The sequence below is a fragment of the Lissotriton helveticus genome, chromosome 3_1 (genome assembly GCF_964261635.1).
Source record: "Lissotriton helveticus chromosome 3_1, aLisHel1.1, whole genome shotgun sequence".
In the NCBI taxonomy this organism is placed as follows: domain Eukaryota; kingdom Metazoa; phylum Chordata; class Amphibia; order Caudata; family Salamandridae; genus Lissotriton; species Lissotriton helveticus.
Genome location: NC_136061.1, coordinates 916,162,984 through 916,187,631, shown reverse-complemented (window position 1 = coordinate 916,187,631; position 24,648 = coordinate 916,162,984). Strand labels below are relative to the sequence as shown.

Sequence of the window (24,648 nt, the reverse complement as noted above, 5' to 3'; positions counted from 1 at the left end):
TAGGTTAACTTTGTTTTGTTGTGAAAAGATACATGTGGTAAATGTGTTTCTTTTATTTTCATTGTAGTTCATTGTAGTTCTTTCTCATTTTAGGATTAATATGTACAGCATATTGGGAATAGCATTGTTTTACATCACACAGAATGTTATGCATGTAATATGGAACGTGTTTGTGGGGAGCTCAGGTTTGATTGTCAGAAAAGCGGTTGGAGCTGTTCTGACAAGACGCCTGAGCTTGTACACCTGTGGGTCCTTTTATACTTACCTAATAAATAGTATTTTAACATAATCAGCCTCCCCTGCTCTTTACACAATAGTGATCTTATATATATATATATATATATATATATATATATATATATATATATATATATATATATATATATATATATATATATATATATATATATACACACTAATGTCTGTTTGCCCAGGATTTGACTTCATTACTTTGTTGTAGGATGTATCCTACATGCATATTGGGGTTATTGGGGTATCCCCTACCTGGTTAGCACCGTACTCACTTGATCTTCTTCTTAACACGTACGCAAATATAGCTGAGCGCCACTACTTCCTACTCACTGAAAACCCTCCCTCTTGACTGCATTCTTTTTCCCCAGTGTCTAGGTCTCCACTTTCAACTTCAGGAATATCAGCAATACACTTCCATTGTGTGGGAAAACAACTTCACCTAGATCTTGTGCATAAGAACAGGCATGGGGCATCCTAAATGGATACCACTGATCTCAATTACTCTGGCTCACATACGCACAATACATTTTTTACAAAGGTTACATACAGAAACATGCACAACATACTCTTAAGATGTTAGTGCTAGGATTTGGGTTAGAGCATAGAAGTGGAACTTGACAGAAGTGGGAACTATGTCATAAACTCTCAGTTGAACGATCAGGACTGGGGAACTTGACTGCACACCATGCATGGGACATTACTGCACAACCTCTTTCAGTTAGACTTTCATTGTCTACTACACAGCAGTTTGCTTTGTTTCTTAAGATTTTGCTAATTCTTTATGGCGGTGCACTGGTTGCACCTACTGGATGTTTAGGTCTGGCTTGATTGCACAGCTCTATGCGAAACTTATTATTAGAAACGCTTTAATATATAATTAGGTCCTGCCTATGTGTTAGGTGGAACAGAATTTCGGTGTAGAATTCCAGTCACCCCTATCACAACTACCAGAGTATTCCCACACTCTTATCTCACACGAGGGAACACCAGACCCAATTTTACAGGCCAGTAATTCCAGCCAGTAAAATTGCTTGAGGTTTTTGCTACAAAAACAGCCAGGAATCTACCCCCGTGCCCACCCTACCTCTTTCTAGGGGAAGTTGGAACCAGCACTCCCCGATAAGCCGGCCCTACTTCCATTTATCCCCTGCTGCTCAAGGACAGGTTAGGAGTTACCTGTGTTTTGCGATGGACGTGTTAGAGACTCCTGGTCAATGTATTGAGCCACATTCAAATTAACATTCAAGGCAAAAAGTCACGGGGACCAAAAAGGTCTTATTTGGCGTAGGCCCTCATAAAAACGCCTCTCTGCGAGGGCAGATGATGCATGCACTGTCAATCTGAACTATAGAAATAGAAATGTGAAATATAAATGTTAAATCATTGTCCTGCCTTATTGGCAACTGAGAGTACGTGTTAAGTGTAGATGGTCCGTACATGTAGCCCACCAAATAAATGGCGTATCGGTCTGTTTTGTCCTCGGTAGCAGGCAATTTGCCTGAACTGAAAAATATATAGATTGACTAATACACAGAACTCTCCGCGCGCTACTACCGCACGAGCCCTAGTCACATGTTCCGAGACTAGTGACGTAGGTAATGACGTAACAAAAGACTGCGCTAGCAGAACCCATTGGGAAGCCGGAGAGGCTACAGCCACGTCCAGCTTTTGAGCATCGAGTGAAAAACCTCTAACAAATGCCAAAAAAGACAGATGTCAGTGACTTTTGGGTCATTCCCCTCAGGTCAACAAATTGTTAATGATTAAAAATGTAATGGTTAATAATTTGGCCACTACTCGGACCCCAGTGCCTCGTCCTACCCCAGTGTCAGCATAAAAAGCCTCCTGCCCGGTAATTCTTCCCACTTCTTGCCCTAAAGTCGCCCAGAGGTACCTAGCAGCCCTCGCCCGCACCTACCATGGACTTCAACGGAACTTGGCAGGTGTACTCCCAGGAGAACTACGAGGCCTTCTTGAGGGCTGTAGGTAAGTACGTACGTTTAATTGCCATTTCTGGGACCACCACGTGTCTCTTCATGATGTCTGAAAAGGGCAAATTAACTAAATTGCCACTTTGGCACATAACACTTTAGGTCTTCATTTATGATTTATCCTAATTGTAATCACTCCCGATTTGGTCGTTATGGGAACAGAGTCACAGGGAGTGGCTTGGTACAGGTCCAGGACCTGGTAATAGGGCTGTAATATTACTGTTATTGCGCTATTCTCGCATCTGCGACGGGTATTTACGACATTTCACATCTAAAATTCCGAATAGCATGCAGGAATCGGGGTTTCCCTGCAGATTCTGACTTGGCATTTCTCCTTTTAGATGGATTTCACCTGAGTAGTTTTCACTCATTTTCAGCAGGTAACATGGCCATCAGTATTATAGTCCTAATTCAGATGGTTACTCCGACCAGGTCAGGACCACCAGCCGACTCGTGATTTGGCCACAAATTTGGTTTGGCCAAGGTGACACAATGTGTTAAGTGGTAAATTGGGATTTTGATGGTAGGTCGTCTGGTCCTCAGCGCACAATTTACCCACTGCTTGGCATATGTAAAGTTTGGCACAATACAAGATGCCGATTCTGCAAAACTGTACACTCCCCTCCCCAGCTCTGTCTTTGCATTACACTGTGATCACTCTTGTCTTTATCCTACCTTCTATTTAAATACTATCTCGGAATTTGTCACTACTACTGCCTCTACTCGAGGGCCCATGGTATGAGGAGGGCAGTATATGTTCATGCACTTCTATGGACATAAGACCATTCATATAAATATATAGCCGCTCTGTATGCACGCGGTGCAGGAGGAGTTTGTGACTCGAAGACTCCCGGCCTCACTTTAAGTACCGGCAAAAATAGGTGCAAAAACAAGCCGACGTAAATGCAATTTTTACTCGGCATTGAAGGGCGGAGGGTGGGGGAGTAATGGGTGCTGTCAGTTTTTGCACCTGATACCGAGTTTTCGCTTTTGCAGTCTGAAGTACCAGTGCTTAGTTTGTAAAAGAATAAGTGTGGGAGCCCAAAATTATTCTCAGAAGTCTTTCGCCGGCACTGCCGAATGTCAGGGCTGCAGTATTTTTATTTCTTTTTTCCAATCAAAAGAACAACATCAGGTTGCACACATTAAAGATATAGATATATATATGTTCCATCGCACATATGTGACATAGCAGGACCAACTTTGTCTGGACCCAGCATGCCTTTTGACACAGGTTTACTCCGAGCAGTTGGTAAATGTGTGCAGAAACCCCCCATTGAATGGTGTGTCCCCTTTGTTTTTCTGGCATGAAAAGTTGGTCACACACAGAAATTCCCAATTCGGTGGGGCTCAAAACTGTACTGAGGCAATTTTACCATACAGAAATGGTGATATCACATGTGATTTTGCAGTCTCTCCCGGTACAATACAACTTGGAAATAGGACCATGAAGAGGTAAAATCAGGCTTTTCAAGCTTCAGACTTCAGCTGTAACTAGGAATGGGTGAAGTTGCATGTGCTCTACCTTGCAACTTTGCGTGTGTTTACGTGGTGCCACTCAAGAGATAGCGTGGAAACAGACTCCGCTTCAGCCTAACATCCTCTTGGTGCAGGATGGGACATCTGGCTAAATGAAGTGTAGAGTGAGCAAAGTGAAAATACACCAGCCTCGGGCAAATTCAGGGAACTACATATATTTTTGTAGAAAGTGGCTGGTGACCCGGCCCTACTGCCTTTAGGTAGCTGAGCGATACAAAAGGGGATGATGGACGGAGCATTTGAGCAAATCAAACACTCACCCCCAGTCAACTGATCTGGGTTTAATCCATCACCATTCTTTAGCTCACTCGGCCACCCCAGTTCAGACATGGCTATATGCAAATTAGTCTGACCCTGTGCCTCATGGGAACAGTCCAGCCCGAACTGCCAAGCCATGTCTTCCCTGGACCGGAAACAAGCATCCTGGGACCGGTTTCGGATTCATAATCCTCATCAGCCAGGATAGCTTGACTCCAGTGGACAAGTGAGCAAGGGACTCACGTCTGAGCATACCCTGCCACACTTAGGGCGAACAAAGCGATACAAAAGGTAGCTGAAGCATGAATATTCTATGAAATTTCAAAAAGTATATTTTTTGTGTAAATTTTAACTCTTTCATTATCCTCGAACCGATATGATTTTAGACAAGTTCTTTAGGTCAAAGTGCATGTTTACAACTCAGTGGGCTTACAACCTGCTCACAACATACCATTAGTTTTTTTCATTGTCACTCTCATTTGCAATCTTTCAATTGCTTATCTCCCCTAGACTTCCCTTGCTTTCTTGTGTTAGCTCCTTCTCCTTCCTGGAGCATGGACCAAGTGCATGTTCTTCCTCGTCTGTTTGCAATGCTCACATTTTTTTGAATTTTATAAGCATTTTGGTATTATTCCTGGACATGCAATGTGCTTTCCTATTTTTAACACAGACATACAGCTTAATGTTTATATTTCTTTCACTTTATCTGAGGCTTTAGTTACTTACACTCACAACTGTACAATCTATGTAACTCTACTCTATGCTACTCTGCCATATACACCACTTTAAATCACTCAGATCTACTGCAAGCCATTCCATTCTACACCACTCCACTATATGCCACTTTACTCTATGCCACTCTACTCTACGTCACTCCAATCTACTCTACACCCTCTACTCTACCCACTCCTTGCCACTCTTCCTTCCCCATTCCATACCACTGTACTCAATGCCACTTTACTCTATACCACTCAACTCTATGCAACTCCATCCCACTCTACGCCACTCTTTTCCTCCACATTCCACTCTAGGCCAATCGATGTCATTCCAATCCACTCTACGCCATTTTACTCCACTCTACGCCACTTTATTCTACTCTACACCAATCTGCTCTATTCCGTCCCACTCTACGCCACCCCTACCAATCTACTCTATGCTACTCTATGCCACTTCACTCTTCTCTACACCACACTGCTCCACTCCACCCAACTCTATGCCACTCCACTCTACGCCACACAATGCCACTCCATGGGACTCTACTTTACTTAACTCCACTCCTTTCACACCACACCACCCCATTCCACACAATGCCACTCCACAGCACTCTATGCAACTCCACTCTATGCCACTCTACGCCACTCCAATCCACTTTACGCCAGTCTACTCTTTGTGACTCCACTCCAGTCGACTCCACTCTATGTCACTCCACTCTATGCCACTCTACTCCACACCACTCTACTCCACTCCATTCCACTCTTTGCCACCACACTCTATGCTACTCTTCCCTAAGCACAATACTCTACTCCTTGCATCTACTCTACACCACTCCATTACACGCAATGCCACTCTATGCCACTCTACTTTATGCCACTCTACTTTGCTCCAGTCTATGTCACTCTACTCTACTCTATGTAAAAAAAAATCCATATTTGTAAAGCACAAACTACTCACCCTTATGGGTCTTAAGGCGCTGGGGGCCATGATGGAAATTAAGTGAGCTATTGCCCAGAGTCACATGGTGCTGAGCTGAGCTGCCTCCGGGGATCAAACCGCGAACTCTGTGATTCGAAGTCAGCTGCCCTGGCAGCTGCACCACACCTCTTCGCTCTATGCCGCTATATTCTATGCTGCACTCCACTTTTCTCCACGGTACTCTACTCCACTTTACCCTACTCTATCCCACTCTAGTACAGGACACTATACTCTATGCCACTGCATTCTATACCAATCTACTCCACGCCACTCTACTCTACACCACTCTATGCCACTCTACTCTACTCCACTCCATTCTTCGCCACTCCATACAATGCCACTCTACACTCCTCTATGCCACTCTAATCCACTCCACTCCATTCTACTACATTCCACACCCCTCCACACAATGCAGTCTACAGCACTCAACACCACTCCATTCTATGCCATACTTCTCTACACCACTCTACATTACACCATTCTACACCACTCTACAGTACACTGCCCTACACCACTCTACTTTATGCCACTGTACTCTATGCCACTCCAATCTATGCTACTGCACCCTATTCCACTCCACTCCACACCATTTCACTCCACACCCCTCCACTACTCCACTCTTTTGTATGTCATTCTTCTCTATGCCACTCTCATCTACACCACTCTACTCTACGCAACACTATGCACAAACGTTTAGCCACACTGTTGTACAACATGGCTAAAAGACATTGGTAAAGCCAATATCTCTCACATAGCCAATGCGTGTTCTTCCTGTTGTTAACCACAGTACAATGGTGTAGCAAGGGTTCAATGAACCCTGAGGCCAGCAGGCCCACGATAAAGTAGTGAATAACAGTCATACCTGGGCTACAGTGAGCCCTTCACAAACAGGAAACCCTGGGCCACACAATGTTCTGCATTAATTATACCTACGTCTTCATCACTGTGTATGTGCAAGACCCAAACATAGGTTGCTAAAAGAAGATAGTTATGGGTTAACATTTTTGTGATTTAATTTGCTATGAAACAACCTAAGAAGCTCAAGAGATGCACTGTAGATGCTAACAGTAATAGGCATTTGGGTCCCCTGCTACGAAGACGTAGCTGTGAAGATGAATTTCAACACGTGCATTGACAGTACTAAGAGGCATCTTACCACCACAATCTCCTTTGTGTCCTTGACAACGCGCCAGCCTCGGAAAGACCGGGCAGCAGTCAACTGTCAGCAAAATCTGACCACAACACTAGCTCATGGTAATCTGCCCTTAGGCCAATGCTGAATGTCAGAGTGTCACCTGACCTTTTCAGGGAAAAAGTCATATAATGCCTTACCTAAACATTTAGTAGCCATTCTATGCATTTGGGGGTCTTACATAAATTTCAAGTCCGTGCCATTTATAAATTATTGATTTTATCGCAACCAGCTAGAAAAATGCTCATTTTAGGAGTACATTTTTTCTTGACAAAAATAGAAGTTATTATTCAGGTTTAGTGGGGGGAAGTGCCCCTAATCCTTTGATATTTTAAGTCAACAAAGCAAGGGGCATAGCAGCCTTTCGGATTTGTAAAGTTTTGTTCTGGGTACTTGAACTAGAAGGACATACTCTGGGAGAAGGTCAAGTGAATCAAAATGGCAGCTCGTCGATTTAAGAATGCTTTTGAAGCGGAGCAACTGGAAGTAATATTTCCTGGTTCGATTTCTGTTTTCGTATCTAAACTTCGAAATGGCTATAAAGAGCAAAGAAAGAGATATCTGCACACGCATAACAAGGTCCAATAGGTGAATCGAGTGAGAACCAATTACCCCTCCAGATAGAACTGGAGGAATTTGGTATTTTCCGCTAGACAGAAAACCACCAAGCCCTCAATATTCAGTGTATGAAACAACAGGCTCGACTGTATTTTACGCAGAGTCAACATTTTTACCTTTGTCAGGAATGGAATTTACACACAACGTTTGTGGGTATATCTGTAAATATAAGTCTTCAAACATGTTTGGCAGATACAAAAAAAATCTACTTAACGATGTTTTAATATAAAATTCTGCACACATAATAGATTCTGGGATACACATTACATATAATTAATTTCCGATCATTAATTAATTTCGATGTATTGCTTGGAGTTCACATTTCATTTACATATTTTTTTTTAAGTAACATAAATAAAATGTGAGCGCTTACAAATAAATGGTATGTTATGTCATGTTATGTTATTTTATCTTATGTTATGCTACAAGAGGGAGTGGGATGGTATAGCATATGTTATCACATGGCTCGGGATGGTATGGTATGTCACCATATTTGAATGTTTCTCATAAGGCATCAAAATGGCTTTGGAGTTTGGCCGCCCTTTTACCCCGGCTCTGGGGTTTCACGGTGACTAGGATCATCATGGCCTTGTTGCAGTGTTTGGTCAATTGTGTATGTATTTTGTAGTGATGGTCCTTGGTGGGTTGGTTCAATGAGCAGGATGTGTTCGATCCTCCAAAGGCGGCGTGCTTTGTGCAATTTATTTATGTTATTTAAAAAAAATATGTAAATAAAATTTGAACTCCAAGGAATACAACGAAATTAATTAATGATTTGAAATCAATTATATGGAATGTGTATCCCAGAATCTATCATGAGTGCAGAATTTTATATAAAAAAAATCGTTAAGTAGATTTTTTGTATTTGCTAAACATTTCTGAAGACTTATATTTACAGATATACCCACAAACTTTTTGTGTAAATACAATTCCTGACAAAGGTAACAAGCATTTACAATGCAACGGTCTCGCCTTTGCAAAAGTAAGAGCTATTGGCATTGTAAATGACAATTTTTATTTATATGTTGGTTTTGAAAACAGATAAATAAATGGCATTGTCATTTACAATGCCAATAGCTTAATCTCTTGCAAATGCCACACACAAACACACAGACCCACACCCACACACACAGAGACCCCCCCCCCACACACACACACAGAGCCACACACACAGAGTAGTATGGTTTCTTGAAATCATACAAATCTATCACAAAAAGCTGGACTATTAATGGAAGATTTACCTAATATAAATATCAGTGTCTGAAATTAAAAAGTCTGGAAATATCATACACAAGTCTGCTCGTATTGCGGATTAGGGTTTTTTGATTGCACTCAAAGATTCCCATTGAAGACCCAGTGCAGATCAACTCTACCTTACCATGGCCAAGTCTCTAGTGGTACCACTACTCAAAGTGTTCCAGGGCACTGCAAAAGGGACCAACATTCAACATGTTCAGGCAAGTGTGTTTGTGTGTTCGCAAGCGTGCAACAGGTTCTCTCAATAAGTGAGAAGATGTGCCGATGCCATCAAGCTTAAAAAAACAAACAGACAATGACTGGGGAATTGCTTCCCCTCCCGCAAATTACAAAACGAGATTACAGCCCCAGTCACTATGCTAAGAAGTTGCTTGAATATTTCCTGGTCACACTTACCGCACGCACAAGCAGAGCTGGAAGCCAACAACCCAGTTCTCATCATTCAAAAGGGTCGTTATGTCACATTTACATTTTGCTTAATGAAATCGCGATCTCTGCAACATTCACCCTGAAAATTGCTCCACAACCACTAATACACCCCGCAACCTAGGAAGAAGGTGTCTGCATGGACAGTGAACAGCGCCAACTCCTTTTCGTATAGATTCCAGTGGTAAATACGAAGTACAAGCTCTCTCTAACCCATGCAATGGAATGGCCCTTGCGCTGAAAAGTGGCACTCTGGTGCCTTGTTAATATAGCGCTCTGGCAGGAGCAGTTTCTTTCCACCGGACCAAGCCCATTCCACCAGTCTCCCCTCATAATGGATTAGTATGGAATTTAAGAACCCCATCCCCCCCCATCCCTCAAAGGGGATACAAAGCAGCAGCCTGCCCCGCAGACTGGCATTGCCGGTGAAAGTGCACCTTATTTATTTATTTTATTTATAAAGTTTTATATACTCACTAGCTCCCCCACCATGAACACCAGGTAAAGCCCAGCCGCCGCCACCAGTCTATGTTCTAGCTGTTCTGTGTGAGAAATGCTTGCACTGTCACTTTTGTGCCGCGCCTCAAGTGCCTAAATTGAAAAGAATAAGTGTAGGTGCCCCAAATGTTCTTCTGGCGCATGTGCTTCACCTCTGTGAGTACTCCACATGGTACACCACTGTGTGTGAGGGCTGCCCACTTCCGGTGCCTGTGCTGCATGGTCTGCACCTCTGTGTTTGAGGGTTGTTCCCTTCTGGTGCCTGTGCTGCACCTCTGTGTGAGGGCTGCTCACTTCCGGTGCATGTGCTACACCTGTGTATGAGAGTTGTTCCCTTCCGGTGCCTGTGCTGCACCTCTGTCATTGTGTGTGAGGGCTGCTCACTCCCGCTGCCTGTGATGTATGTACCCTTTCTATGTATGAAAGACGTTAGAACGGTGGCTGCGCATGCTGTAACCCATGTGCTGCATCGGCCCAATAGCATCTGCCATGGCAGAGAGGGGGGCTCAGAATGTCTGCTGTGTGGTTAACCCCTGGGGGTAACAACTGCCAAGGCCCAGACCCCGCTTCAGTCCCTGTCACAAGAAACGGAGTACCAGTGCCACAGTCGGGGCCTTCCTTCTGCTATAACGTGCTCTCCATTCCTAGACCCTCTCCTCACAACCTTTTAAGCAGAAATGTCTAGCTTGCTCCCATCCCTAGCCAGGATCCAGATTCTCATGTTGGATTTGGCGTTTTGGATTCATATGTAAACACAAGAATATCCCAGCGTCTTCGTTAATTGGAGCAGAACAAATGAGAATGCATAATTTAAACAAGCGTCTCTAAATGGAATCAGGCACTCGATAACGAGGTTCCTGCTGACCTGGAGTCATTTGGCACCTTAGAGTTTATTAAAAGTCGTAAAATCATTCCCTTGGTGCTGGGACCATTTGTGCGACATCCTTACTGTGGGATCGAACCCGCCCCTCTTCCATTAATAGCGTCGGACAGCGCCGAACGCGTAGAGCCATTAGTGCTTTCGCAAGATACATGTATGTTGGCCCAACACGGCATTCCTCTCACAGTCATCCCTAAACATTGCATTGCGTCAAAATTGACCCCTGCTCCCTGCTTTGAAGTCATTGTGGGTGTATGACATTACAGCGCAACGTCCCGTGCAGTGACATTACAGCGCATCGTCCCGTGCAGTAACAGAGGTCTAAATTGCTGGGACGTGCCGATATTTTGGTAGCTTTGGATACAATTGACCCGACTCGGGTATCGGAGTGCTTAACATTCCTAGAGGGCACCTTTATTTTTGTCGGGCACGGGGATATTAAGTGAAATGCCCAAAATCACGTGAAGTTCAGCGTCCTCGCCAAGACTCGAACCCACTTCACCCGCCTCGAAGTCGGACGCCCTGGCCGTTAGGCCAACACCCCGCCACAAACAAGTGCGGGCCCACGTGCAGCCATCTCAAGAAGGGGCGCAAAGCCAGACCTTCGCTCTCAACTGCCCGAAGCATGCCCCATATCTCAGCTAAGGAGAACGCTGGGCCTGCGGTCCGACAACGGAACGGGTTCCTGTAACAATGTCGGCCAGCACGCGCCTCCCCCCCCCCCCCCGAGAGCATCAACAACGTTACGGGCTCCTTGGAAACCCACCTCAGGGCCCAAGAGCCTCATAGACCCCGGGGTCCTTTTCCCCTGTGTCTGGGCGTCGGCAGGGAGACCGACCTGTATGGGCTTCCCGGCGACCGAGTGTGACGGCGTCTACTGGCAAAGAATACATGGGTAGAGGGAAGGGGGGTCTAGAGCGGGACAAAGGAGAGCTGTGGGCGGAGGGAAGGGGTGCACAAACAGGGAGTCAGAGGCAAAAAACAACGGCACAAACAGGGAGGCAGGAAAAACGGCACAAACAGGGGGGCAGAAGCTTACCTCATGTCCTCGGTAGACGCTGCTCGGAAAAGCACAGCGCGCCCTGTAGGGATTCGGGGGCGTGTTTTTCGTGCTCTCCCCTTCCCATTGGCTGGAAGGTAAAATTCCAGCCAATGGGAAGAGGAGAGGGCGGGACTTAAAAAAAGCCATGGAAACGCCCCCGAATCGCGTTGTGACGGGGGAAAGAGTAATTGACAACCATCTCTTCCAATGGCTAGCCTCCATTTATGGAGCTAGCCAATGGAACAGAAGGCGGGACAAAGCCCCACACTGTAGGATCATAAAATTTCGCCTGCGCGAGCACTGCTGCGCAGTGCTACGGCCAGGCGAAACCTCAAAATGTTGAAAAGTTTTGCTTGTAGTAGATTTTGCCTTTTGTTCCCGAATTTGCAGTTCATTTACGGCATGGATTGTGACCTTTCTTTGCCGTCTGTAGGATTACCAGAAGATGTTGTCAAGGTGGCTAAAGACATTCACCCAGTCATCGAAATCCATCAGAACGGAGACAACTTTGTCGTCACGTCCAAAACGCCCAAGCAGTCGGTCACCAACTCCTTCACCATCGGGAAAGAGGCGGAGATCACAACCATGAATGGCAAAAAGATCAAGGTAGGTTTTCAGCACCTCGGTCCCCTGCTGAGATGGAAGATCTCACCTTCACTCTTCTAAGCTGTACCTTCATCTCAACCGCTGTCAAAATGGCAGTGATGTCACGGCCATTACATGGTGCGGGAGGGGGCTGGAGGGGGTAAAAGGTGGCATTATGCCCCTGACCCCTCACTTTTGCAGGGTCTCGCACATCTGCTTCAAAATATATTTCTAGATTTACACAGCCAGCCTGTCATTTTATTATTATTAATGTTATTAATGAAGAGACAGCTAACACAGATATGAAATTGGGTGGTGTCATATACGCTACAAAAATTAGGGCCCGCCGTTCTCTTTCACTAGAGGACATTTTAAAATATTTTGGGGCTTATTTACAAGCCTCTTGCTCCACTTTTGCGTCAGTTTTAACATGGGAAAAATGACGCAAAAGTGGCCCAAGGGGCTTGTAAATCTGCCCCTTTGACTCCCGTGCCAGCATGTGTGGTTTTTCACTCGGGCTCCCTAAAAAATTCGGAAGTGCTTGATGAATGTATACGTCAGCTTTTTATAATGCAGCTCTTGCTGGGGCTCAGTCAAGTCTGCGGCATTATTTCGAATCTCTATTAACACTTTAATGGCCTCGTTTATGGGGTTTTGCCGTAGGGCAGCACCGCATGCCTTCCTGCTGTGCTGCCCTAAGCAAAAGAAAAGGGCAGGAAAGAGCTGTATCTATCATATAAGGCATATTCCTGTCCTTTCCCTGTGACGGCGCACAATGGGCTGATTATTTTTGTGCAGGAAAAGAAACCTTCCTGCACAAAAACAATCACAAGAGGCTTTTTCCTCTTTCTATGTGTGCTGCAGAATGCTGCACATATAGAAAAAGGAAAAACGAGGAGAAATAAAGATCTTTCTTAACCCCTTTAAAGCGTTGTAAATAGACCTCCCCAGTGCTGCGCTGTCCATTGGAACTAGTGCTGAATGGACGTCCAACGGTCGTGCGCAGCACTGGGGAGGTAGTGGCCGTGACGACCGTTGGCCGACGGCAGCAATTAAGGGGTTAAAGATATTCTCCTCGTTGTGTCTCCTTTACGCCTCCCCAGGTGGGGTGGGGGGGGCGGCGTTGGTTTTTGGCGCTGCCTCAGATTTACGATTTCTTGTAAACCTGGGGCAGTGTCAAAGAGCCATGGATGTTGCTGGGAACGCCCCCAGCAACACCCATTGCATGGCCCTTTAACGCAGAAAACTGTGTTAAAGGAAACAATATTTACGAGGTAGCATTAAGCCCAAAAAAGTGGCTTAGTGCTTCTTCGTAAATATGGAGTAGGCTCCTGCTCCACCGGAGCATTGCAAAAAGTGACGCACCGGTGGCACAAGGGGCTTATAAATAAGGCTCTGAGGGCCTCATTTACGAGGTTTTGAAGTAGGGCAGGCCATAAGGAATCTTGCTGTGCTGCCCTACGTTAAAACAAAAGGGCAGGAATGTCCCATTTCTATGTGATACAGCGCATTCCTGTCCTTGGTGCAAAAGTGCCGGTAGGGCCTTGTATGTGATGCCTTAAGTTTCCAAGACACAGTGTCACAAGGAAAGATATCTATAATGAAACTGCCTTCCTATGCTCAGCTCTTATATGCGTTTCTCTACCACTTGGTGGCATTTCTTTTGTAATGTCAGGAGGGACATACCAACTGAACACTCAGTACCAGTTTACTTCCACCACTCCTGTCCATATGCATTGCCAGCGTCTCTGCCGAGCCTCCTGCCTGCCTCTGTTTTCCCCTTTTGTTTTAAGGGTATGGTCCAGAACCAGAACAGGAAGTTAGTGCCTCAGTGCCCTGAACTCAATGGAGATTAAGATTGATGGGGAATTTGTTGCAGTTTAGGAATCTTCAGCAGTGCCATTTGGCAAGTGTTCTAATAGAAGGATGGTTAGGATTGGGAGATGTATATCTTTAGAGGGTGAGATCATATTCCAAGGTACATAGGCCTACAGAGGTCAAACTAGACAGTTATAGGAACCTATAAGTAGAGTACAGAATTTCCAGGTGTGTAAACATGCTGGTGGAAAGTAATTTACTAAGCACTTTTACTGCCCTAAAGAATAGGTAGACTTCACCTCCTAGCCCATCAGATGTTACTTCTTGCTCAAGAAATTGGAGATCGTTTACAAAACAGAAGACAACCTACATAAAGAAAAATGCTTAAAAAAAAAAAGATTAAAAGTAGCATTCATCTGAAATTGGCGGCAACTGGAGATAAGCCTTTGTCTAAAAGGACAGACAAAGCTGATGAAAAGCCTTCTGAGTGATATACATATATCGAAATTAAGCTTGACTCATTGGCATGTGTGTAAGGAGTGGAAGCAATATCTGTACTGAGAATGACACAGGAATTCGCATTCTGCAAATGACACATTCTCATAAATCAGGGGAGGGGTAGAAACTCAATACATGGGAACTGCGGAATGAGAGGGTGGCTTGAAAGATTAGAGTTGACACAGAACTCTATTAGTTCTGTGTAATAAAGACTTGGGGGCATATTATCAAGACAGGCGATAAAATTATCGCCGTTTAAGCAGCAGAAAACTGCAGCTAAAATGGCGATAATGGGCTTGATAATATGCTCTATGGAATTCCAATTGAAGTACATGTTAAATGTGAAGGACAGTTTTCTGCCGCTAAAATGGCGATAATTTTATCACCTGTCTTGATAATATGCCCCCAGGTGTCCTCGGCAGTCACATTATGGAAGACCTATAAAACGGTTTTGCGGAATAGAGCTCAAAACATAACAGCACACAAGAAAAAGAGAAAATCCAAGGGACATTGAAGAGTTAGAAAATAGATTGGTGCAGTTAGAAGGACACAGACCTCCCTGTGCTTTACTCATTTGCAATACTCTTCAGAGAGTATCAGGCACTAGCACACCAAAAGGCTAAAGTCACCATCCTAGCCAAGCACAGACATTTCTACGTCTCCGGTGATTAAGCTGTGAGACTTCTGGCTTGGATGACCAGGCGAGAGGCAGATGTGATGTAGGTAGATGCCATAACAGGTGAAAACAGTGACACATATGTCACTGCTGGGGAAATCGCAAATTAGTCTGCTTTTTAGAGGGCCCACCCGCTAGCAGATATCCCCCGATAGACACCTACCTGGAGGGGGTGCTCATCCCCTCCCTCACGGTGCATGATTGCCATGCCTTGGAAGCAGACATTGCACTTGAGGAAGTGCAGATGGCCATTAGAAACCTAAAACCCAGGAAGACCCCAGGCCCTAACAGCATACCGGTGGAACTTCTCAAGAGGAATACCAAGAGTCCTCACCTCCTTGAAATGTACACAAAAACAAAAGCAAGGGACCCCTTCACACGATCTTCAGAATGTAACGATAGTAGTGATACATAAACCTGGAAGGACTAAGACAGAATCCAGTTTCTACCCCCCCACCCCCGATTTCTCTCCTGAACATTAAGACCAAAATTTTTGCCGCAATCCTTGAAACAAGACTTTGAAAGTTTATCATCGCCCTAATTTACCACAACCAGTCGGATTTTATCTCCAAGAGGCCGATGAGGTTCAACCTCCATAGGCTATATAATTAGCTTGAGACAATACACAGCAGGGAAGACCCTCACATGCTACTATCCTTAAACGCTGAGAAGGCATTTCATGCCGACATTTAGCCATTCCTAAGACAAGTCCTAGTGAAATATGGTTCGGTTCAAAACATTCCGGGCTTGGGTAACGCTGCTATATACAGACACGGTGGCACAAGTATGGGTGAATAGAGAACTACCCTCAGAATTCACTACTGAGAGGGGCAAGCACCAGGGATGCCCTCTGACCCCGCTGTGATTTGCCCTCGTGCTGGAACCACTAGCATGCATTATATTTACCCACCCAAGTCTTACAGGCTTTCGGGAGAAGGAGGACGGCCTGGGAGATGAACAAATCTACCTATGTGCCGGTGACATCTTGCTTTATGTCACAAACTCACAACAGACGCTCTAAGGGCTCTTCCACATATTCCACACATATGGGGCATATTCAGGCTTCAAGATCAACTGGGACAAATCTAGCTTATACCCAGGGAATAGACACTTTGACCCACAAAAGTGTCCCGGGGCAGTTATGGGTGGATATATGGGGGTCCGCTACCTCAGTATATATGTGACCATAAATAAGGATGATAGCTTAGAACATAATGTCTGCAGGGACTTGACAAAATTCCATGACAAAGTAGAAAGGTGGAGATCATTGCCACTGATCCTTTTGGGCAAGGCCGCAATGTACATGATGATAACACTTCTGAAACTCCTGTATATACTTCTACTAGCGTAACGAAACTTGAGGGGCTACCCTGCAAGCTACATGGAGCCCCCCTTTCTAAATTGAGTCAGGAGCTGTCACACCAGGGTACTGTGCTGAGGGAGCCCCCTGGAGCATTGGGCCCACCGCACTACGGGCCTTTGTTATGTAAATGTATACTTCAACATTTCAAAACTACTCCTATATACACTATCTCTATGGCGGGATAGGGGTTAAGAAGCTCCTGCCAGCAACATATGTAGCTATAGATGCCTGAAAAGGGGTAGAAAGATGAAGAAAATGGAACGCACAACTTATACAAGAAATCCCCCTCCGGGAGAGCACACTCCTGAAGGAATTCAGAAAATTGCAGGGCTTCAGGGCCTGGGATAACCTGGGGTTCTCCAAACTAGGGTACATTATAGAAGGTGGTGCCCTAATCCCTTTTAGCTCCTTCCAAAGCGACTATCAATTCAGCATGACTCAACACTATAAATACCTCCAGCTTCACCATGCCTGGGTGACCGACGGACTTAGCATTGAAAATATACAGGCACATGCACCTCTAGAAGGGAGATTGCTTATAGGGGAAATTCCAGAAAAAGCAGTGTCATGGACTTATAAAACAATCACCAATAATAGGCCCGACTACTTAATGAAACTAATAGCATACTAGGAAAATGAGGCGGGAGAGTTTGACGGCCTGGACTGGGACACAGCCCTAATGCACCTCAGGAAAGTCGCAATTATAGAAAGACTTTGACTGATCCAATTCAAAGTCCTATATAGAGTTTATTATGACAGGGCCCGGTTGCATTGGGATCGGGAGAGCTGATTCCGCTATTTGCCATCATTGTGGGGCAGAGAGAGGGCCGTTCATACACACTCTATGAAAATGCCCTAACATCCAGTGGCACAGGACTGACATTGTGGAGGAACAAGATAATGAGAGAAACAATCTCGATGGACCCTAAAACATATTGTTGAGTATCCCCAAAGATGTAGATCTCCCCAGAGCCAAGCTCCTGCTTAGTAACGTAGGCATAGCAGTGGCTAAGTGAGATGTAGCCAAACACTGGGGCACGCCTGGTCCCCCCACGCTCCGGGACTGGAAAGCTGGGCTGGACCTCTATATGGCTGACTGACAAGTTACATACAAGGCCAGAGGGTGCCTGAGGAAATTTACCAAGATATGACATCCCTTGTTGTGCCACTATGGCTTTGGCCTGGGGAGAGCTACAGAGCAGGTCAGACACACACAACCTTTTATTGAGTGACAAATATTGTACCGTTTTAGCTACCTGTTGCTTGTTCATTGTATGTTTGAGGCCATGAAATGTTTTGACATATGATATGATCGACTGTGAAATGTCTGTCCTGTACCTATGGTATCTTTGGCAGTTCGAATTTCGTAGCGGGCCCTGCATCTCAAAATGTGATGCAGGGTGTGCTACGAAATTCGTTTTATTTATTAAATTGTTTACTTACCTTCAATTATCCATACTCCGGTTTTTAGCACCCCCCACCCTGCCCCTCCCCCGCCCGCCTCTCTGCCCCACCGAAACTCCCTCCACGGGCCGTGGCTGATCTTTGGTACATCTATTTGTTTGATGTGTTGACCGCAGAAAACTCTAATTAAAAAAAAACAACATCATTCAGGCTCACTGCAGTGGGTTGGCATTTAATCAGCACAGACTAATTTACACCACAAGTAAGCTTATCGTACCACCAGTCTATACAGTTTTTCAGAAACAGTACTTTGCCACAAAGTGTCAGAGTACCCTTTCTACCAAACTGAGAGTCAACCTGCTCTATTTAGAGTTGGGAATACCGTCATGTTCCTGCCTGTAGTAACCCCAATGGCTCTTCGAGCGGAAACCTTACACTGACTGCCTTTTGGACCGGCAGCTGTTGGTGTAAGTACATCAAGCCCCCCACCCCTTTTAGTGCAGACACCCTGATGTACTTTCTTTCTTTTAGGGACAACCATGGAAAGACTAGCGGTCCCAACATAAAAAAAGAAATGCTCACTCCCTAATAGATAACTCCCAGGGTGGCAGGGTCATCAATATTCTGTTTTACAAGAACAAACTCCAGCTATAGGGATATGTTTTTGTCAAACAAAATAAGTTTGCTGAGTGGCTACATGAAACATAGTTATCTCTCAGCAAATAATGAATATCTTCAGAAGAGCTGTTGTGGCTTCATTGAAGGCACAGAGATCTCTGCCAGGCCAGTAGAACCCTCAAACTGTGGTGGGCAGTAGTTTGCCAGGGCGGCAGAGGTAATTGGATCCTCCAGCCTGGCGGATGGTGGCCGCCTGCCAAACTCTAACTAATGGCCTATATCCCCACTATAACATCAAAATCACACTCCTAGTTACAATAATGTCTCGTTCTATCTTCTTTCAGTGCACAGTTGTCTATGAAGGCGGGAAGCTTGTGTCGAAGACTGACCAGTTTACTCATATCCAAGAAATCAAAGGGAATGAAATGGTGGAGGTGAGTGATATATAGGGTCTATGTCAGGGTTGCTCAGTGGTGGTCCATGCGTGTCGGAACACTGTTAGAATTTCATGAAAAACACCAACTATGTAATTGATTACCATTTAAATAAGGGTGTCTAACACAGGATGAAGCGGGTCAGTCCATTTCAAATTTTAAGGATAATCACATGAGATACATTAAGATATAATTAATCCAAATGAAACTCATTTACATAGTGGTAAAGATTTGATATAAATTAAGGCATTTTAGACCAACATTAGACTCCCATTTATTTTTTCAGTAATTGCATATCGCTGTTCAGACCCTTCTGAGCGCTAATTTATACTTTATTCTCAGACCACTGGAATTATGAGGTAATGGAGGACCAAATTATATGGCATGCTTGACTAAATTAAGTGGCACAAGAAGATACATTTTGTGGCACAATGCGGTGCATTCTGTGCCAATATTTGACTATTTTACTTTAACACACATCAATACTGTCTAGCCAAACGTTCTGCCCCATTAGTACAAATGTAATCCTGAACACAGGAATCAGCAACTGAGAAGTGACCGGTTATCCTTCGCAAAGGGTCTGGCACTATGCAGCACCACGTTTTTATAGTAACTGTTGATACTCTTGAACTAGAAACACGTTAATTGTTGAAATGTGCAAATTTTGCAAAAGATGTTTGATTGTGCTGCAAGTGGGAAGAATCCATAATTATGCAGAAAACACAGCAGCTTCAAATTGCATAACTCCATTGGACCTGTCTGTGGTTAATCCCAGGCAGAGTGTCCTACATAAAAATGTATGGGTTCTATCACAGGCCGACCTTCTGCTTTACTGTCACTGCTCACGCTCCAATTGGTCTTTAGTGACTAGCTCGGTCTATCAGTTTTCTCTGTTTTCCAGCACCAACATGCTATGGTGAGAAAGCAGGTTTTGGAAAGCTGTTTGTAATTGCTGTCATAAAAGACCGATCTAATTCGTGTAGAACTCATTTTTGTTTCAACTTTTTTTGAGCACGTTCCAGTCCTTGTTGGTCGATAATGGCCCGCAACCAATCAGGCTGCAGGCAGATGATTAATTATGGCTAATACAAATATTACGAATATGAGCCAACAGGTCAGGGCACAAATGAATAAAAGTTTGCCTCTGTAGCACTCACCATATTATATATGATACAGTGCTAGCCCAACCCCCTGCTCTTCTGTCCGATCCAAGATATATAGGCCCAATTACTAACCTGCTGGTAAATCCCGGTTACTGACAGACATCACTAATGTGTTTAGAGAAACTTATTCATTTTTTGGAATAATTAGCAGTGACATTGTTACTGTTAGCCATTCTGGCATCCTCACTGCAGCAGCTATTAGTTGGCGGAAACATTTCGAGGCATTATTACCAGGACGTGTGTCCTATTATACCGTCAGATCACCAAGCAATTTCTGGAAAATGTATTGAGGTGAATTATCATTTCAGAATTACTCCCTTACAGAAAAGCATAAATCCGATTTCTCGCATGCTCCAAACAACATAAACTGTTAATGCGACCCACACACATAAAACAGTGTATGCATCACCAGAGGAAAACATTCATCCCTTATATAGCTCTTGGTGAGGTCGGCCAAATATAGACTCTGTTATATTCTTTAGAAAGTTTCCCCCAATGTACCTCACCTGAATACTGAAAGTCAAGGAGCTACATGACTTAAGAGCAACCCAAGGAGGTAGGTCGAACAGGTGAATGTATGACGGTATTCCGCAGGCATTTATCACGCATGCCTTGGGAATGCCGTCATTAGAATGAAAGCGTCTTTAGCCTGCATTAGTTCCGCAGGCAAGACTATAGTTGGAATAGTTTAATTTACTATTCCAACTACAGTCTGGGCAACAGCAGGGAAGGTGTTGGACTTTAATTTTAACATCATTCCACAAATGGGCCCACCTAAAGCAAGTCGTTATAATGACTTGCGTGCAGAACGTATGCTTGCTTAAGACGAGTTTGTTCTATTGCTGGCGCTGTGAGGGCACAGAGTGATTGGAGCTTCGTCCTAAAGGAAGTTTCCCCTAATAGGTCTTTCACAGGTGTTTTTACAAAGTTGCATATTAATCACCATCCAAAATTTGAGGGTTTGAAAGATGTTTTTTGCCTGTTTTGTTGTACATGGGAGTATTTTGAGTCTCTGAAAGTCGTAAACTTCCGTCCAATACAAATCAACCGGTAAAAAACAATTGGCCAAATAACCATCGCCAGCTTCATAACCTCAACTTCAAGCACAATTCCTTTTGCACAGAAGGTGCTCTGCAGCCCAAAGTGAACATATCTCATGTTTGTCTTTCAGACTCTGACTGTTGGCTCAGCAACACTAGTGCGAAGAAGCAGGAAAGTTTAAACCGGAAGAAGACCCATTTTCGACCAGGAGAACTGATATCACTCCTAACTCTTTTTTTACTGCTAAATGATAAGAAAAAATAAAGAAATAAGCAACACATGTTTCTTTTTGACTCAAATATTTCATGCACCTTAGCAGATAAAAAATATAGTAAAAACAATCCCTGGGTACAAGACAGGACATGTGCAGTCCCTCAGCGGTCTTCTCATGTCACAGAAAGCAGGTTTAATCCTCTTCTGATGTTCCTTAGGGCAGGTGTATTCTGTAGTGGGTGCAAAAAGGTGCCTGGCACAAGCTAGTGGGTAGGAATAACTTCTGCCCACGCTCTAACCAATCGGGTAAAAGTTCCAGGGGCCAACCCTTTCCACTTTTGGCATTTTCAAGATGGCGGAAGTCTACAGTCACATTAAACTTAGGTTCTGAGGGCTGGGGAGTGGGCGGGTTAGTGTACTATGCTAACCCTACTGTCCTACTCATTCTAACAATAAAATCCAGTTTGGGGTAGTCACTGTACTTCCACTAAACCCAGAGGCAGAGGTCTAGTGGAATATAGCAGGGCTTTCCAGCAACCAGGCAGTGGATGCACAAAAATAGTTTTGGCATCTTATTTCCCGGCCTTTCAAGATCCCCAATATTATATGTAAACATCAGCAGACCTGTCAAGCAGGATTTGACATTCCAGCAGGATTTGACACTGTAATGTCAAAAAGATCATAGTGATTGGAACCAGCCAGGCTGGGTGGTACAATGGAAGAGCCCGGCCCAGGTGCCAACTAACATTTGCCTGTGACCGGGGAGGCCTCTTTGAACTTAATGCAGTTTCTGAGTCCAACCCCATTGATCATCCTGTCAAGGGAACAAAAAAACCTGCCCAAACCCAGGCCTTTGTTCTCTGCTCTTGTAGCAGTTTTCACACCTCTTCAAATGCTAATTACAGGCAGCAGAAGTGGGAGACCAAATGCAAAGTTAGTTTCCAGGAACTTCAGGCAGGGAAAAGGTAACTTTCTAAAAGTTACTTTTCCTTAGTGTTTTTTAAAATCCGACTTCGCCATTGAATTGGAATTTTTAATAACTATGAAAAATAATCACTTGTTATTTTTCTAGATAGTCCCATTCCCGAGATACAGTATTTGGATTTTTAGTCTGTACTCTGGTTTTCTAAATAGGACAGCTCAGCCTGGAACAGTAAAAAATTGCTTTTGGATTCCAGCCACTGTAAGGACAGGTTAACATTACATTTCTACATGTCCTACTTTCAAATACCATGCACCCTGCCTTGTAGGCAACAAGGCCTACATGGGGTGATATTAATATTTTGTTTTCACCAGTCAACATTTTTATTTTTTTATTTTTTTTAGAGTTTTAGAGAGTGCGAACTAGACCTGAGACATTGGGTATCAGAGCTCTTTACATGAGCACTAGGTTTGTTACGGATGAACATATTCTTTTTTGTTGGGTACAGGGAGATTAAGTGATTTGCGCAGAATCACAGGATGTTGAGCGTCATTGTCGAGAATCGAACTCGGTTCCCCAGCTTCGAGGTCGACCACTCTAGCTGTAAGGCAGGTCAAATTCGACAGGTCAAATTGCAACTTTTACATGGTTGCAATCATGCTACACAGGTTAGGTCTGAAGTCCTGTTTGCACTAGAATTTTGTTGGATGATACAATAGGTGCTGCAGTCTACAAATTACATTTAACTTTCAGGCCCTGGGTACACCTTGTACTATATACTAATGATTATAGGTAAGTTAAATAAACTAATTGGGAATATGTCAAGTCGATTATGTTTTAAGGGGGAACACAGGCACTTTACTACCGGTTAGAAGGTGTAAAGTGCATTGAGCTCTAACATAAACAAAATTATAGGGTCCAGTAAAAGGCAAAAAATACTGGGTGCCCATGCAGAAAAAATTGATTTCCTACACTGCTGTATAAATAACATATTAAGCAAAAGGTTAATTTTGTTTGTTGTATCTTTAAATAGCCAATGATGTTATTATTGTTTATGCACATGCAAACAAAATACTAAACACGTTATTACTGTTTCCTTGAAAATGAAAAGGCCTAAGAGTAACACAAACCTACACTTTGGCAGCTCTGTACTTATAGAAGTTTTTAAGTAAAAACAAGATCTCCCTCAAGAGGCTTCCATAGATTGCATTGCATTTAAAAGATGATTTATAACTTTGGAGTTTCAGGGGTATTCTTAAACTGTCAGGCGTCCTGGTTTTTTATTAACTTCAGTCTCTCACAAAGTTCAGTTGCTGTGCTAACATTGGGATGGATCCCATTGGCTACTGGGTGTTTCAGTTTTGGTCTCAGAATGCCCATTCTAGGATGCATGAATCTGATTTTGTGCTCCTTACCAACAAGATTCCTTCCAAGTTTTGCTGAAAACATACTGGCAAATAGCATGGGAATCCCTTCTTGGGCACGAACAGGAGTTTGCACCTGAAACTGTTTTATCGCCATAGAGTTGAAATTGCCATATAAAAGGATGAAACAGATATGACTTCACGGGCTGCATAAGGAATTATATTAGGGCATTACAATTCTGTGCCCTAATAGAAATATACTAAAAGATTAACAGATCTTTTCCAGTCAAAGGAAGTTTCAGACAAGAAGGAAACCAAAGAGCCAACATACAACAACAAGTCCATATATCAGAAAAGCAAAACCAGCTAAGCCATCTCGGCATATTTTGCCACCCTAGGTTAGATACATAACACCACACAATAAGAATCCAAGCCAGGTTAGAACAATAGAACTTAATAAATAAAACAAGACCAAAACAAAAAAAATCCAATCAACAGAACTCGAGATATGATTTTTTAAAGGAAAAACTATAACATAGGTTTTAGAAGCAATAAGGGCCAGGACAAAGTCAAAAATGTAGGCTGACCGAGATGAAGCATGGACCGGATTCAGGGACCCAGTGAGGCCTGCTGAACAAAAGTACCTTGATCCTGGCTGAGTCAAAGTCGAGGATGCAGGCCAAAGCGATGCATTGGTGTCTCCCAGTGGGGGTGATGCACCAGTCCTGAACCAAGCAGCGGCAAAGATGCGTCAGCTGCGAAGAGCTGTAATGCAGAGATTTGGTGTCATTTTCGAGGATGCGGTCAACAGAGACTCAGAGACCTTGCGCCGTGGCGAGTCTGAAGGCGATGTGTTGGGCCGATCCACGCAGCAAAGTTGACGTGCTGGTACTGGTCACGGAGC

General features: G+C 44.0%; 1 protein-coding gene across 1 annotated transcript; it reads left to right on the top strand.

Annotated features, from left to right (window-relative positions):
- Positions 1-2,081: 2,081 nt before the first annotated feature.
- Positions 2,082-21,525, top strand: LOC144823080 (fatty acid-binding protein 2, liver). Its single transcript, XM_078681252.1, has 4 exons — positions 2,082-2,238; positions 12,079-12,251; positions 18,952-19,041; positions 21,376-21,525. Exons 1-4 carry the CDS (start codon positions 2,172-2,174, stop codon positions 21,424-21,426), a joined length of 381 nt encoding a protein of 126 aa, XP_078537378.1. The 5' UTR covers positions 2,082-2,171; the 3' UTR covers positions 21,427-21,525.
- Positions 21,526-24,648: the final 3,123 nt, after the last annotated feature.